This window comes from Musca domestica, unplaced genomic scaffold (genome assembly GCF_030504385.1).
Source record: "Musca domestica strain aabys unplaced genomic scaffold, Musca_domestica.polishedcontigs.V.1.1 8, whole genome shotgun sequence".
NCBI lineage: Eukaryota > Metazoa > Arthropoda > Insecta > Diptera > Muscidae > Musca > Musca domestica.
Genome location: NW_026712409.1, coordinates 16,960,113 through 16,975,082, shown reverse-complemented (window position 1 = coordinate 16,975,082; position 14,970 = coordinate 16,960,113). Strand labels below are relative to the sequence as shown.

The 14,970-nt window shown below is 35.0% G+C and overlaps 3 protein-coding genes across 4 annotated transcripts; 1 reads left to right on the top strand and 2 right to left on the bottom strand.

Moving 5' to 3' along the window:
* Positions 1–723: 723 nt before the first annotated feature.
* On the bottom strand, positions 724–2,096 carry LOC101898465 (OCIA domain-containing protein 1). The gene is made up of 3 exons (XM_005177075.4): positions 1,842–2,096; positions 1,269–1,406; positions 724–1,197 (listed from the first exon to the last, which is right to left on the bottom strand). Exons 1-3 carry the CDS (start codon positions 1,929–1,931, stop codon positions 913–915), a joined length of 513 nt encoding a protein of 170 aa, XP_005177132.1. The 5' UTR covers positions 1,932–2,096; the 3' UTR covers positions 724–912.
* A 3,556-nt stretch (positions 2,097–5,652) lies between these two features.
* Positions 5,653–8,437, bottom strand: LOC101898293 (mediator of RNA polymerase II transcription subunit 16). The gene has a single exon (XM_005177074.4). The coding sequence runs from the start codon at positions 8,106–8,108 to the stop codon at positions 5,748–5,750; it is 2,361 nt and encodes a 786-aa protein (XP_005177131.1). The 5' UTR covers positions 8,109–8,437; the 3' UTR covers positions 5,653–5,747.
* A 101-nt stretch (positions 8,438–8,538) lies between these two features.
* On the top strand, positions 8,539–14,430 carry LOC101898115 (ATP-dependent zinc metalloprotease YME1L). Of its 2 annotated transcripts, none has more exons than XM_005177073.4 (10): positions 8,539–8,699; positions 8,766–9,229; positions 9,291–9,483; positions 10,770–10,865; positions 10,961–11,034; positions 11,098–11,411; positions 11,476–11,705; positions 11,765–11,925; positions 13,280–13,445; positions 13,510–14,430. In XM_005177073.4, the coding sequence occupies exons 1-10, from the start codon at positions 8,673–8,675 to the stop codon at positions 14,002–14,004; spliced, it is 2,220 nt and encodes a 739-aa protein (XP_005177130.1). In that variant the 5' UTR covers positions 8,539–8,672; the 3' UTR covers positions 14,005–14,430. The 2 variants fall into 2 exon arrangements, with proteins under 2 accessions (XP_005177130.1, XP_011296383.1); XM_011298081.3 differs by having other exon boundaries at positions 10,952–11,034.
* The last annotated feature ends 540 nt before the right edge of the window (positions 14,431–14,970 follow it).

The following is a 14,970-nucleotide window of genomic DNA, read 5'->3' as shown; positions in this document are numbered from 1 at the left end:
ATGTAAAAACGGCCCAAATGTTAGATCCATGGTACATGGTAAAAGAATATAGGTAATCGCATCGACACAGCTGCTGAGACAAGGAACTGTCAAACCAATTTTGATTTAAATTCGTTAACATTTTTGAAAAATACAAATCATAACAACATTTAATTTTTTATAGGTTAATTTAATTAATTAATTGCATTAATTAAAATACAATATTCCCAAGCGTTGATGCATCCACAAGGTATTGTAAAAAAAAAAAATATTAGCGACTTTAATATGAAAATATTTTGAGAAAAGTGTCAAAAAAAAAAAAATAATAAACTCTGTAATTATTTTACCATGGTTAGATCTATTTTGAACATTGACTAATGAATTTATAGACAACTTTACATAAATCAGCAGCACAATTCCAAAAATAGCCGTGTTTACACACTGAGCGTTTGTTCCCCTTGTAAAAAACTGATAGATTAGTAATTTCTTTTTATTTTTAATAAATGAGTGTTTTTTCTAAATTTTGTGCAATATACTATATTTTCAGGACCTTTTTCCAATGACCTCAAACATTGTAATCCAAAACAATAGCATGTTTATATTGGAGCTTTTAGGCGGATAACGTATTTATGATGATTTATTTGACGTATGTGCAATGTAATTGACAATTTAAATCTACTACGTTTACTAAATCTACTCGTAAACTGTAAGCGCACTATTTTTTTTTAGTTAAACATTTGAAAAAAGTGTACTTTGGTATTAACATACAAATTTATATTTTTTATATCTTTTTTATTAAAATAAAACATATTATTTTTAATTTCCAATAACATGGAGTAAACTATGAAAAATGGTACAGAAAGTAACAGCATATAAAAGTAATTAATAAAATTTTACACTTAAAAATAATGTTGATTAAAAAAAAAAAAATCATTAAAATGATTGTTTATTTGTGTCATTAGTTTTATCGGTTTGTTCAGTTGCAGTTTTAGCAGGTTTACTATCCATATCCCTGACAAATGGTTTTGGACACATAACTGTCGGTGTAAAATACCAAGAATGTTGTTCTTTACGCTGTCTTATCATTTCGCCGATTTTCGAATCGGGTAGAGCCATTAATTTTTCGGCACATTTTTGTTTGTAACTCCATTTGCCAACAAAGTATCCCAGTATGACACCCAAAACTACTTTAGGCACGGCACCATATTTTGCATTAGGCTAAAGTGGAGAAAATTAAAATTAGTAAATATTTCACTGGATTATGGATGGAGAACGATTAGAATATTTACCTTTAAAAGACCGTTTTTAACACCCAGATAGGCGGCTCCACCAAATGTCAATCCCAGTGGTAGTGAACGTTGGTAAAATGACTCCTCCCGGCATTCATGCAAGACACGCAATTCTTCCGAAGTAAAATTAAATCTTTTCTAAAGGAAATGAATATAAAAATGTGATTAAATTATTTTAAACTTTTTTATTCTTATTAAAATTTATAAAATAAATTAGGAAACACGAATTGTAATTTATTTTAATTCCATCCAACATTTCCATATATTTCCATAAGTTTCCATATTGCAAAATAGATCAACAAAATTTAATGAGCCAGCCATACCGGTTACATTTTTTAATTATTCAATATTAAACATATCAATCCAATTAACTTTGTTTTCGAATTTTTTTGGGCACTTAAAAACAAGCAAGAATTTTAGATTTTTTATTTCACTTTTTTTCTATAACTGTTTTGGGCATTTATCTCCCAAATGCCTTTTTCACATATTAAGTGTTTGTACATCATGACATCACATTTCTTCCATATTGAATTATTGATAATTTGTGTTGTTCCTTTTTTGCGTTCAACTTACCCAGTGTTTTCCTCCTTTGCAGTTTTCTTTGGGAATTTCCGGTGCATTTTGGACACTTGGCTCTTGCACTTGAGGTTCTTGAGGTTTCATTTTGTTTTGTTATTTGTATTTCTCTTTTTTTTTTATAAAATTTGAATATGAAATATGTGTTTATTTATATGAAATATTTTGGCTTCCAGAATATACTGTTTGTTATCTTGCTGCAACAATTCCCAATCCGTTGTATTAGAATGACTGTTTTGTTTATTCGATTGTTAGTACCTATTATATACAATGTGATTAGGTGTTTGGTTGATTTTCGGGAGTAGCTATTGTCAGTGTGTTGGTTAGATATCGTAGTGTTTATTTCTCATGTATTCTTGGTTGTATGTTTAGAAACATTTGTTGATGAACAAAATCTTATGACGAAATTGAATTTTAATTTTATGCAATATTTTGTTTCAATTACAATAACTCAATATTTAATGCTGTCAACATCTTCGATAAGAGAGATAACAGTTAGATTTGAAATAGATAACCATTTTTCGCGTGTGCGCTAAATTTGATTTATATTGTTTTGATAAGCATTAATTTAATTTCATAAAAACACTTGTAATTGCAGTTTGTATAAAAATTAACATTATATTAGTTCGATGTAGTGAATGGTAATTAAAAATCAATTAATAAATATACTTGTGTAGTTTTTAATGGCGTTTTACCACATTTAGAACTTTTTCGCGCTCTTTTCATGGCTTTGCCATTGGCGGCTATGTCATTTGACATTCCGTTTTTATGCGAAAGATCTGTGCAAAATGGTTTCCATTCCTCATAACAACAATATTTTCTCCCGATATTTTTCATAAAAAATGTTCATTAAATAAAATCACTATAATCAACAAATATTGTTAATTACTAATAAGATTATTAATAAATAGTAATTGTCTAAAATACAGGTCATAAACAATCTAAAGTTATTTACTCATTTGGCATTATTTTCTTAAAGAAGAAGATATGTAATGACGGTTATGTAACAACGGCAATTGATATAATTGTTGTTTCCTCATTCTTCTAACGGCTATCATTTAAGACCTCATCTTCCTCTCATGCACGCACCCATTAAATATAATTCATAAAAACACTTGTAAATTCAGTTTATATAAAAATTAACATTAGATTGGTTTAATGTAGTAAATGGTAATTATAAATCAAATAATAAATATACTTGTGTAGTTTTTAATAATGTTTCATTTGAAATTCCGTGTTTATCTGTGTAAAGTCTACGGTGTAATATCGGTAATTACGAAATTGTTTGCATGACTTATAACAGCAATATTTTCTCTTCCTATTTTCATATAAGCGTTTATTAAATAAATCCACTATTTTAAAAAATTATTGTTAATAAATAATTAGATTATTAATAAATAATAACATTATTAATAAATAGTAATTGTCTTAAATACAGGTCATTAACCATCGAATTTATTAACTCATTTGGCATTCCTGTTTAAAAAAAGAAGATATGTAATGACGGTAATGTAAAAACGGCGATTGATATAATTGTTGTTCCTCATTCTTTTAACGGTTGTCATTTAAGTTTTCATCTTCCTCTCACCCCATTCAAAAACACTTATGAATCATAAAGGATCATATGATGATCTCTCTCCCTCTCTTTTGAAAATATATTTTTATTTAAACAGTAAATTTCAGTGTAAAATAAATAAAACAAGTAAGCAATGGCTACAGTCGAGCGGGGTCGACCGTTGAATACCCTACAACACTATAATAAACGATACAGTTTATATAGGCGAGATACTCGAAAGAATTCCACAAGATATTGTGACAAATTATAAAAGAAAACCATCAGGTTTCGTTCTCTAATTTTCGAATAATAGCAACTTAAACTAATTTGCTCATTTTCAATTTATTGGTAGATGTTGCACGTAAATGGTCTTCGTAGAACTGGAACCAATATTTCCCAAAGACCTATAATCCCTCAGACGTGGCAAAAGATTAACATTTATTATTGGTTTTTGGCTGAAACGCAACGAAATCAGCGTTAACGAAATAGCCAGAAGTGCGTCTTTCCTGTATTTGTGAATTCTCCAAAAAGTCACCGGAATGGACATTTTCGTATTTTGTCAACAAAAGTTGGCAAACTATTTCACACATTGAATATTTTTGGATGGCCATCCAAAACTGCTTGGCTATTGCAATGTCCGGTGACCCCCATTCAAATGTGCGTGAGTATCGGGCGATAATTACGACCTGCTGACAATTTTGCACTTTTTGGTTCATTTCAACCCCTAAATATATGGCGATTATCTCCAAAAAGAGTAGGCTTCTATTCTGACCCTCATCTTATCCCCATGCAAAATTTCATAAGGATCGGGCCATAAATGCTATCTATATATGATATCCTGATATCCTAACTACTTAGTTTTGTTAGCTGTAGAAATATTACCAAATGTTTAATTCAAAATGAAAATATGCCAAAAATATGACAAAATTGAAAAAATATGAGAAAATTTTACAAAATCAATATTTTCATCTTTAGAGAGATATTTTTATGCGATTTTTTAGACGTTTTTTTTTTTCCTGCCAAGAGGTCATTCTGAACTAATGAGAACTGTCTAAATCAGTTCTGCCGTTCTCGACATATAAGAGATTTTTCAAGCATATCTTCTTTGATAAACATATATATCGCACATATTTTGCTATATATCCGTTTTGTTGGATGTTAAAATCAATGTAAAGGTCAGAAGTAACCTTGTCATTGCTTTGTGATTTCGCCGGGATTTAAAATATTCGCGGTTTAATGAAAAATTTTGAATTTTTTTCAACACAAAAGATATGGTCTTTTTTACCCGCTAAATATTATCCGATGACCACCCAAATTGGTAGGCTTCTTCCCCGCCCTAAACTCTAGCTACATGCGAAATTCCGCGTCGATTGGTCTATAATTGCGACCTGTATAGCTACTGCAAAATACGACATTTTTTCAGTATTTGGTCCATTTCAACCCCTAAACATTTGGCGATCATCTCCAAAAGAAATAGGGTTCTATTCTGACATTAACCCCACCTACATTTTAAATTTCGTGAAGATCGGGCCATAATTGCGACCTGTAGAGTGATTACAAATTAACATGGACAGACGGACAGACGGACGGACGGACATACATAGCTAGATCGACTCAGCTCGGCGAGCTAGGAAGATCCATATATACTTTCCTATGTGGGAAACCAATATTTCGAGGTGTTACATAATTTTTGGCCCAATCAAACTTATAATACCCCCAACACATAGTGTTGTAGGGTATAAAAAGTCATTTTTACAAATGGAAAAAGTTACAAAAAAAAAAAAAAATAATAATGAAGTGTAAAAACGGATGTTCTTCGAGTTGTTTTCCGTACCAGAAAATGTGCAAAAAGTTGTTGAATCATTCCCGTGAATGAACAGACCATACTTGTTTGCAACTGTCATTGTACGTATTAACGGTCATGTGCAAATAACATGTTTTTGTTGTTTCTGCAGCCACATGCAAAAAAGTGCAATAAATTATTAGACATATACATCAATGAAGTCCTTTCTTGGGAAGTTAAGGTCTATCAATTGTTGGATGGCCGAAAACCAAAGGGAAAGTCTTACAAGTCAGCTAGTTCATGGTGATTCCGTTTGTTCTCAGTTTACTTCATACTCATACCTTTTTCTCAAATTTAACCGGGAAAATTTATCCGAAAGTCAAATTAAACTCCAAAAAAGTTTTTTTTTCCAATAAACTTTTACAAATTCCACCATCATCCCACCTAATGAAAAAACAATAAACCACAGGTACCCTTATAATCAAAGTCTTTATTGCGTACAAATATAACTGTGTAACTTAAAAACTAATAAATCTCTCTCGTTTATAGCCAAGCACTTGGAAGTTTAAACAGTTAACCAAAATCCTCCACAATGGCAGTACTGCCATCGCTGGCACCAGGCCTTTAAAGCCGACGTTTTTGCCGTCTTATTTATGTTGTTGATAAAACCACAGCGTACACATTTCCTTATGGTCTTCACTTTCGAACCCAAGTGCAAATTACTGACATCATCTCGACAACTATGCGAGAATACCACCTCATCATAGTGTAGATCCTGCAGAGCCAATGGTTCAACGGATGTTTGAAAAACAAACGGAAACAGTTTTGCTGTGGCATGATTATTCAACAATGTTGTGGGGGTATTTGTATGGCGGCTGGGTATAAGGACTTGTGTCGACAGCACACTACAATCATCGAGCAGCACATCATCTGGCTCATTGGGATTTTGATAGAGCCTGGTGAGCAAACGGAACAAAACCGGAAGGACATCAAAATTCTCCACCGATTTCTTATAAATGGGTAAGCACAACGGATTGAGCAGACCCCAAATGCGGATCATAACCAAAAGTTCTCTTATGCTACTGATGGCTATCATATCACGACTAATATCATAGCCATGCTTTTTGTTGAATTTAGCCTTCATGATGTCCTCTGGGAGTTTGTTAAGTATGCTGAGTGCCAAGTCGGCAACCCATTGGATCAGTTGTTGTAAACTTTGTAGGGTGATGGGTTCCACTGTGAAATCCTTTGCATCCAATACATACAAAACCTTATCTACATCATTGTATTGGGGATTCGAATCGGACAATATCATTGAAAGATTCTCAGCAGGTCCCTTGTCTTGTGAACTCAAGTCCGAGGGTCTCAATAGGCTTTTGAAGGCAATCGATATGGAATGTAAAGTTATGAGATCATCGAAATCTTGTTGTTTGGTTTGTATACGGCAAAGGTTACTCTTCAACGACAGGAAACTGGAGTAGTAGTATTGGCGGGTAAAATTATGTTGTCTGGTAAAATTTTCGGTAATTTTTTCTGCCAACACCTCAAGGTTGGGTAGATTCAACATCAGCACATCACTGGCATCTATGCCTGTGACTATGGAATATTCCAGTAAGGCGGCTGGCAGTGAGAGGGGATTCATTTTGTAATTCTTGTCGTAATGATGATTGGGCACTTGCATGGCATACATCTGGCCCAGATTATCGAAAATGATTAGTAATTGGTTAAGAAAAGTTATATCCGACACCAGCAGTTTGCATTGAGCTCTTTGATGATCCTCGGGCATTCGCTCCACAACAAGGGCAGCCTGTTTTTTAAGGCCCATTTCAAGTACCTGCACGGAATAATCCTTTAGAGTGGCAAATATCAAAAGCGTATCCGAGGGCAATTTTGTCAAACAGATGTCACAAACTTTGGATGTCAGTGACAATTTGGCCGACAATTCCCATTGTTCCCATTGCACAAAATCAGTTTTGTTCTTTTGCAAAAGTTTATGGACCGCTTGATGTTTCTTTGTCAATATCCATTGTTCCAAAAAGCTACCCTCCATGTAGTCGTAGACCACGAACAGCATTTCATCGCCGTTTATGAAACGCCAACGTATGTGAGAGACTTGTTTACTTTCCAGTTCATCTTTTTGAAAGAAGACACTTGTCATTGAACCACATTTCAATGCCAGAGACTCTTGGTCTTTTTCCTTTTCGACGGCTACCTTGTAGCAATTAATCAAAGGTTCATTCCAGCTATTGACCACAACACTGAAAGTTCCACTGGGATTGTAGTCAACACAGCTGTGGGTAATATACGATCGAGATAGTTCCAAACTGTAAGTGTGGACATTTAACTCCACGGGCTGGGAATTGATTCCACCTACATCAAACATGGGCGGTAGTAATTGGGGTATTGCAAAAGCCCCCATCAGCCCCGATGACGATAGCACGAAACACCCCTCCATGGGAGTGCTACCAAAGTGAGTCAACGATGGACGAAAATCGGAACGTTCAAACTTATCGGAATAGGCTTGCAAATCTTTCTTGTGCGTGTTGAAAAACATTTGCTTGCCATTATGGAAGAACTTGGCTTGTATAATTTCCTCACAGGCTAAATTGGCTTTGTACGCCAATTTCCAGTTGTTGATGTCATGACGACGTGTTATCCATATTTCGCAGATGCCATTCTTATATCCTACCAGCAACATTTCACCGGTTTGATTCCATTCCAAGACGGAAACTAAATTCTTCGATGTGGTTATTTTAAAACTCTGCCACGGAGAGACGATGTCACACACCGACACGGTGCTCTGCAGAGCTTGATGGACACAATAAGCTACCAGGTTTTTGACAGAGATCCTACATAGAACACAATTCTGCAGGAAATAGCCATCCTTGTTGCCACCGGGGTTTTGAACTTTATAGAGAATTGTCATTTTGTTCGCTTTTCAAAGACTTTTTGGATGATGAGTTGACCACTACTAGACAAGGTATGGAACGGATCACAATATATTTTGATTATTTTGCAAAACGTAAGACAAACTCTTTGGATATGTGGCTAATTTACCGGAACCTTTCCGAGATCGGCGAAATACGGCGCGTTTCGGAAACCAAAATAAAAGACGTCCCCAACGAAATAAATAAGAAGAATAAAGGGATTTCCGATAAAATATAAACAAAAAGCAAAATCCCCTTCTGTTGTTTACGAATGAGACATGAGGAAAACGTAATCAGAATAAAATATAAAAGAAAATGCAAAAATATATGCGATGAGTAGCTTATTGTGATTGCCTCTGCTTCAATCACAATAATCCATTTTGGCATTTCTCCTGATATTTGATACCCATGCCCATTTGCTGTAGTAATCGGTACTCATTACGAAATTTTTTGCTGTCATCTGTCAGAAATAAATCCTTGTTGGCTACGCAAAGAATTTCTTTTTTAGTTTTTAGGAGAAGGAAAAATTGCACATTTTCACAAATTTTTGGAACGGAGACGAAATGTTTTGTGCCTACACCCATTCTTTGGTAAGTCCATGATGCAATTCGACTCATTTCAATTGAAATTCAGTTTAATATTCTCTCGCTTTGCAGCCCTATTTGTATTTGGGTAACTTCGGCCGCAAGCCACAAAAAGTGTACAGTAGCAGTAGCAGCAGCAGCCATGGACAAACGATCAGCGGAAGATCAATATCAAGTCGGTGGCATCATCTTGCCAATGGCAAACGTCGTGATGCAGTCAATGCCGCCGGACCAACGAGAAACACATTGAGAATACCACAAAACTTGCATCACATGGTCTGCCAACATAATGCCACAGCAAGAAATTTCTTCGAGGCGACAAGGATAAATGATATGCTACAGAAGGCCGCCAAAACGTTGTTAACCTCACAGCAGGTTAATGTCGAAGGTGTAGGCATAAAACACACAACAACGGGGAAGGGGAAAAATTCACGTCATCTCATTGAATTTTCCATGGGGCAACAAACGTGGACACAAACTTTGCCAGCCAAAACCTATTCCAAGCTCTTGCAATCCATAATACCTCAACATCAATTGTAGGTGTAGAGAATACAACCCTGAGAATATCCTATTTTATCTTCCTCTCTTTCTATGCAGAAAATTTGTTCGTACCTTTAAGACAGATCGTTCCATAGCTGCTGAATTGAGACGCAATCCCACGGTGGCTTCGCGCCTGCGTACCGCCTTCAGTGGTAATCCTCAAAAACTCGAAAGTGAACTGAGTAGTAGTTCGGAAACTCTAAAAAGACTATTGGAAAAATCTACGGAGGGTGGTCCAGAAAAAAATGTGGTAAGCGGTAGTCGCCAAGAAGACCATGATGAAGATTTATATAATTCTTAGAAAATTTTGTTGGACAAGATACTAAAAAGAAAGGGGCAAAAATGAGAAACCGAATAGAGCTACGAATCAAAACCAGGATAGAATCTTAAATATGATTTGTAGGGGTTTTCTAGAGGCAGAAGATCTTCCAAAGATCACTTTCAATTAAAGATTTTTGCATACATAGAAAATTCAGCAAATATTTTCCGTATGTAGAAGACGGCTTACAGGTCTTCCATACTTAGAAGACGGTTTACAGATCTTCTGTACTTAGAAGACTTCAATTGGATTTTGGCAGGCCATTTCAACTTACTTTTGGTATTGAAAATGGGCCATGTAGGTCCACGTTTTGGAATGGCCCCCATATAACGGCACCTCCCGATATTCGGTATTTTGATGATTTTATCGACATTGTTCAACGGAATAGCTTCTAATTTGTTATTTGAAGTTCGTAATGGATACTACAGCCTATGACAGAAAATTGTCCGTGCAGGTCCACGCCTTCGTATAGCCCCCATATAATGGTACCACCCGATATTCGCTATTTTGATGAGTTTAGCGACATAATTCACCGATTACTTCTCAAATTTCGCATTTGAATATTGTAATGGCTTATAACAAAAGTTGCCTATGCAGATCCAAGTCGTCGTATGACGTTTAAGATTTCAACGGAATTTTTAATGGATTTTATTTTTTTGAAAATTCCCAAATTCGTTCCAAATGGTAGTTGGTATTCAAAGTTCGGCTCGGCCGAACTTACAGCTTTTTTACTTTTTATATATTTTAAAGATATATGCTTTTCTAAACAAAGATTGACGACATTCTAAGGTCTACGATAAAAAGATCAAAAACATTTCTTCCCTTCGAAAATCTCTATAAATCAAAACCCTTTAAAATTATATACAGAAGACCTTTTAGAGGTATTCCGTAGATAAAGATCCAAGTGTATTGTAAAGACAGAAGACTTTCTACACAAGGATAGAAGACGTCCGGAGATCCTTCTACATATCGAAGCCCATTTAAAGGTCTTCTTTAGATGAAAATCATTAAATATCTTCCTTGGGAGGAGCTTTTTAATTTTTTATTGTCTAAAAAAAGGGAAAAATTTTTTTTTTTAATGAAAAAAAAAATAAAATTTCTAAGAAAAATCTCTTCTTGGCCTTTCTTTCTTCAAATTTTTACATTTTCGAATTGAGACAAAATTAATGTGAAATGGTTTGTTTAAAAATTATATATTTTTGGTTTTCTCTTTCCAGGAAAACAGCATTAAGGTGGCATTTGCCGAAGGCTATTTGGCTGCGGCAAATTCTGAAGATCATCCAAAATCAGGCAAAACCATGAAGTATTTAAAGGTAAGTTTTCATATTTTCCGCACTAAATAGAAAAATCCCAACACACAAAACATTGAGACAAGTAATGCCGGAAATTAAACATCCAGGTTTTTCAGCAATTGTTAGTTATTGTCGTATTTATTGGAATATTTGTAAGTCTGTTCTCCTCATCGAATGGTTCCATGTTTCGGTAAGTTAACAATATATTTTCATTTAAATTATGTGTAATAATCTTGAATTTTTCTCTATTTAGCATCCAGTTGGGCAATCAAGTGGAGGTTGATCCAGAAGAAATCCATGTCACCTTTGAAGATGTCAAGGGCTGCGATGAGGCCAAACAGGAGCTGAAAGAAGTGGTGGAATTTCTTAAGAATCCTGAAAAGTTTTCCAATTTAGGTGGTAAACTGCCCAAGGGTGTTTTACTGGTGGGTCCACCCGGCACGGGTAAGACCTTGTTGGCCCGTGCCGTGGCCGGTGAGGCAAATGTACCATTTTTCCATGCAGCCGGTCCGGAATTCGATGAAGTTCTGGTGGGTCAGGGTGCCAGACGTGTAAGGGATTTGTTCAGTAAGTGAAATGTAGGGAATTTGATTATATTGTGACTTAAAAAATATATATTTTTACTTTTCAGAGGCCGCCAAACAACGTGCTCCCTGCGTTATCTTCATTGATGAAATTGACTCGGTTGGTGCCAAACGTACCAACTCAGTGTTACATCCCTATGCAAATCAGACCATTAATCAATTGCTCTCCGAAATGGATGGCTTCCATCAGAATGCCGGTGTTATTGTTTTGGGAGCCACAAATCGTCGCGACGATTTAGATCAGGCTCTTCTACGTCCAGGTCGTTTTGATGTTGAGGTAGATTTTTAGAATAAAATGTGTATGCATTTTTTTTACGAATCTTTTGTGTTTTTTAGGTCGTTGTCAATACCCCCGATTTCACAGGACGAAAAGAGATTATTACTCTGTATCTCTCGAAAATTTTACATGATGAAATCGATTTGGATATGTTGGCCAGGGGTACATCAGGTTTTACTGGTGCCGATCTGGAGAATATGATTAATCAAGCAGCTCTGAGGTAAAGTATAACAAAACAAGAGACGTCGTTAGAGAACTTCTAAAGATTTTCTAGATATAAAAGATTTTCTTTGGATGGAAATACTTCAATATATTGAAGACCTTCTAAATGTATTCTATTGATAGCAGACCTCTAAAAGCCTTCAATATTTTTTGTATCGATAGTAGACAAAATACAATTAAAAAGTCTTCTATAGATAGCAGTACCATTAAAAGGTTAACAGAAAATCTTCCGAATTTACACTGTTGATAGCAGACATCTAAATATTTACTATAGAAGGCAGACCAAGACGTTTTGTATAGAGAGTAGATAAAATACATTAAAAGAAGTCCTCTATAGAGCTAAAAAGTATGGAGTGGGTTCCGAAGTAATGGGACAATGTTGTCCCTTTCGTATCGTACCTAAGTAAATATGATATAAATATTGTGACTTGTCAGGTTTGGACTATATCGACTACTTCCTTTTCTTTATATCAGGTCCTTCGTGGTGGAGGTACCAGAAGGAGTGACCCGATATATTCTTTCTTCACCGCTGATCTTGTGTTACTATTAATAATGGGATGTGCAAAAGTTGAAGAGAACCGGTTATTCAAAATTTTGACCCTTTGTGGGGGAGGTACCGTAAGGAAGGGTCCGATCTCTACCATCTTCATAACAGATCTTGTGTTATCGAAAATCTTGAGATGTGTGAAATATGATGCTTATTTCGGATTTCATGATCGTTTTGGTTATTCAAAACTTTGACCCTTTATGTAGGAGGTATCAGAAGGAATGGTCCGATCGCCACCATCTTTTTAACAGATCTTGTGTTGATGTAAATATTGAGATGTGCCAAGTCTAAATGGAATCGGATTTTAATTTCGCGTTCTATGAGCTTCATGAATATTCAAAATTTTTACCCTTTGTGGGGGAGGAACCAAAAGGAGTGGTCCGATATATTCCATCTTCACACCAGACCCTGGGTTAGTAAAAATGTTGTGAAGTGTGTAATTTGCAGACAATTATTCGAAATTTTGACCATTTGTGGAAAAGGTACTTGATGGAGTTGACTGATATTGCCCATTTTCGAACCTGATATAACACAAATATTAGGATCTTAGGAAGGTCTTCTATAAATATGAAAGGAAGGTCTTCTATAAATACGTCTTTCCAAAGATGTAGATTGTAGATATGGTTGGTCTATTTTATTCCTTAGATTTTAGATATATGTCTTCCATTGCTGGAAGACCTTCAAAATATCTTCCCATATTACTCCATCTTAATTTTTCCTTTTTAAAAACACCTTCTAAAGGTCTCTCTTAAAATATTTTAATATCTACTGACATTGATGTATCCCATTTTATATTCGTTTTCAGGGCGGCTATTGATGGCGCCGAAACAGTGACCATGAAACATTTAGAAACCGCACGAGACAAGGTGTTGATGGGACCCGAGCGAAAGGCACGCTTGCCCGATGAAGAGGCCAATCTTATAACTGCTTATCATGAGGGTGGCCATGCCATTGTGGCCTATTACACCAAGGTAAACGTGGAACTTAATATATATTCTCCCAAACTCTTGTTAAAAATAACATCTACAATTCCAGGAATCCCATCCATTACACAAAGTCACCATTATGCCACGTGGCCCATCGTTGGGACACACCGCCTACATACCCGAAAAAGAACGTTATCATGTCACTAAAGCTCAGCTCTTGGCCATGATGGACACCATGATGGGTGGTCGTGCTGCTGAAGAGCTTATTTTTGGTGCGGAAAAAATTACCTCCGGAGCTAGTAGTGATTTGAAACAAGCCACTTCCATTGCAACTCACATGGTCAAAGACTGGGGTATGTCGGAAAAGGTGGGCCTGCGTACCATTGAATCGAACAAGGGCATGTTCCCCAATGAGACACTGGGACCCAATACCGTTGAAGCTGTTGATGCTGAAATTAAACGTATACTCAATGAGAGCTATGAACGGGCCAAAAATATCCTACGGAAACATGCCAAGGAACATAAGGCCTTGGCCGAGGCCCTGCTGAAATATGAGACTTTAGATGCGGAGGATATTAAGGCGATCATGAAGGATACACAATAGTAAAACACAATTACTTAAACTTGGAATGGAGGGAAGCCGCAAAAAGAATGTTTTAGTTTTATATTTTAGGTATATTTATAAATATTACTTAAAATTACAAAACAACAAGGAAGGACAATTTAGTATAAATACCAAAAAAACAGAGCAGCAGCAAAGTAAAAATTATTTTTTAGCCTAACCAAATGAAAATGAACGACACAACAGAAGCAAAAAAAAAAGGAATTTGGAACATTGAAAAATAACCTAACAAAATATTATTTGAAATAATATTGGATCTGCTAAATTACAAGAAAACAACATTACAACACCACATAACCAATTTTATATTAATTTTTCCGATTCCATAGCAAATAATAATTATAGGAATATAAATGAGTAAAAAAAATAATAAAAAAAAATTGAAAAACCCAATGATTACAAATCAAAGTACCATATTCTTAATTGCAAATTAATTCAAGTGATTTGGGATCTAATTTTGTGGAATGTCTTGCAGTTGGAAGTGGTAAGAAAACATAATTTGTGTTTTTTGTTTGATTTTTAATTTTAAGTTTATTTCAGTACCAAAACAAATAAATTGGGAAACAAATTATCATTCAAGAAAACCTAATCAAGAAACAAGAAAAATTTTATCATTCAAGAAAATCTTATCAAGAATCAAGAAAAATGTCTGTAATTTTCTAAATTTGATCGGTGAATATATATTTTGTAAGGAGGTAAGTCAAGTTATATTTTTATTCTATTTGTTAATACTAAAGATTCCACAGACATTTTATAATGCTCCAATGTGGTACAGTGGGTATAAAATTTGAAGGTATTTGATAGAGGAGATAATTCAATTCCCGAAGATGATATAAAATGTACAGTTCCCACAGTAGTTGAGTGAACGACCCGAATTTTATGGTTAACAAGTTAAAAAGTATCAGTCGGTTTTGCCGACAGATCTATACCCTCAGCCAATGTTCGATT